This window comes from Mandrillus leucophaeus, unplaced genomic scaffold (assembly GCF_000951045.1).
Source record: "Mandrillus leucophaeus isolate KB7577 unplaced genomic scaffold, Mleu.le_1.0 Scaffold612, whole genome shotgun sequence".
NCBI classification, from domain to species: domain Eukaryota; kingdom Metazoa; phylum Chordata; class Mammalia; order Primates; family Cercopithecidae; genus Mandrillus; species Mandrillus leucophaeus.
Genome location: NW_012106609.1, coordinates 1,926,010 through 1,926,553, shown reverse-complemented (window position 1 = coordinate 1,926,553; position 544 = coordinate 1,926,010). Strand labels below are relative to the sequence as shown.

At 36.0% G+C, this 544-nt stretch overlaps 1 protein-coding gene across 2 annotated transcripts in view; it reads left to right on the top strand.

Annotated features, from left to right (window-relative positions):
- The window catches only part of STAG1 (stromal antigen 1), a 306,806-nt gene that overhangs the window by 173,735 nt on the left and 132,527 nt on the right, over positions 1–544 (top strand). For both annotated transcript variants that reach the window (XM_012000038.1, XM_012000037.1), the window contains exon 13: positions 173–287. In XM_012000038.1, coding sequence (XP_011855428.1) covers positions 173–287 — 115 coding nt within the window. The remainder of the gene's footprint in view (positions 1–172; positions 288–544) is intronic.

Below are 544 nucleotides of genomic sequence, written 5' to 3'. Positions count from 1 at the left end.
GTTATAGGCACCTGGCCTGATCTCTGATACACTTTTCTCTCCACACCGCCCCCCCCCGCCCCGCCCCATTTTTTGTTGTTGTTGCTGTTAAACACTGAAATGATTTGTGTGGTGAGGGAACACTACAGTTCATATTCATGTAACTTTGCAATGCCCTGTTATTTATTTCCAGGCTATTTAGCAGACATGACCCACAAGCAGAAGAAGCATTAGCAAAGAGGAGGGGAAGAAACAGCCCGAATGGAAACCTCATTAGGATGCTGGTTCTTTTCTTTCTTGAAAGTGAGGTAAAAAATGTTTTAAGATAACTCATTTATTTTTATTATATTACATGTTAAATAAAATTGTCATTTCATTTTAATTTTTTTTAAATCAAATAAAAACAAGTCTGTTTCTTATAAAGTTGCCTTCACGAATTGCATGATATAGAAGCAGTCCTTTACCTTTTGTGGAAAGAATTTCTGAATATACATGTAGGTGTGGATCAATACTGAATACAGACTGGCAATTGTTAAACTTTTACAGTATTGCAATACTGCATAAC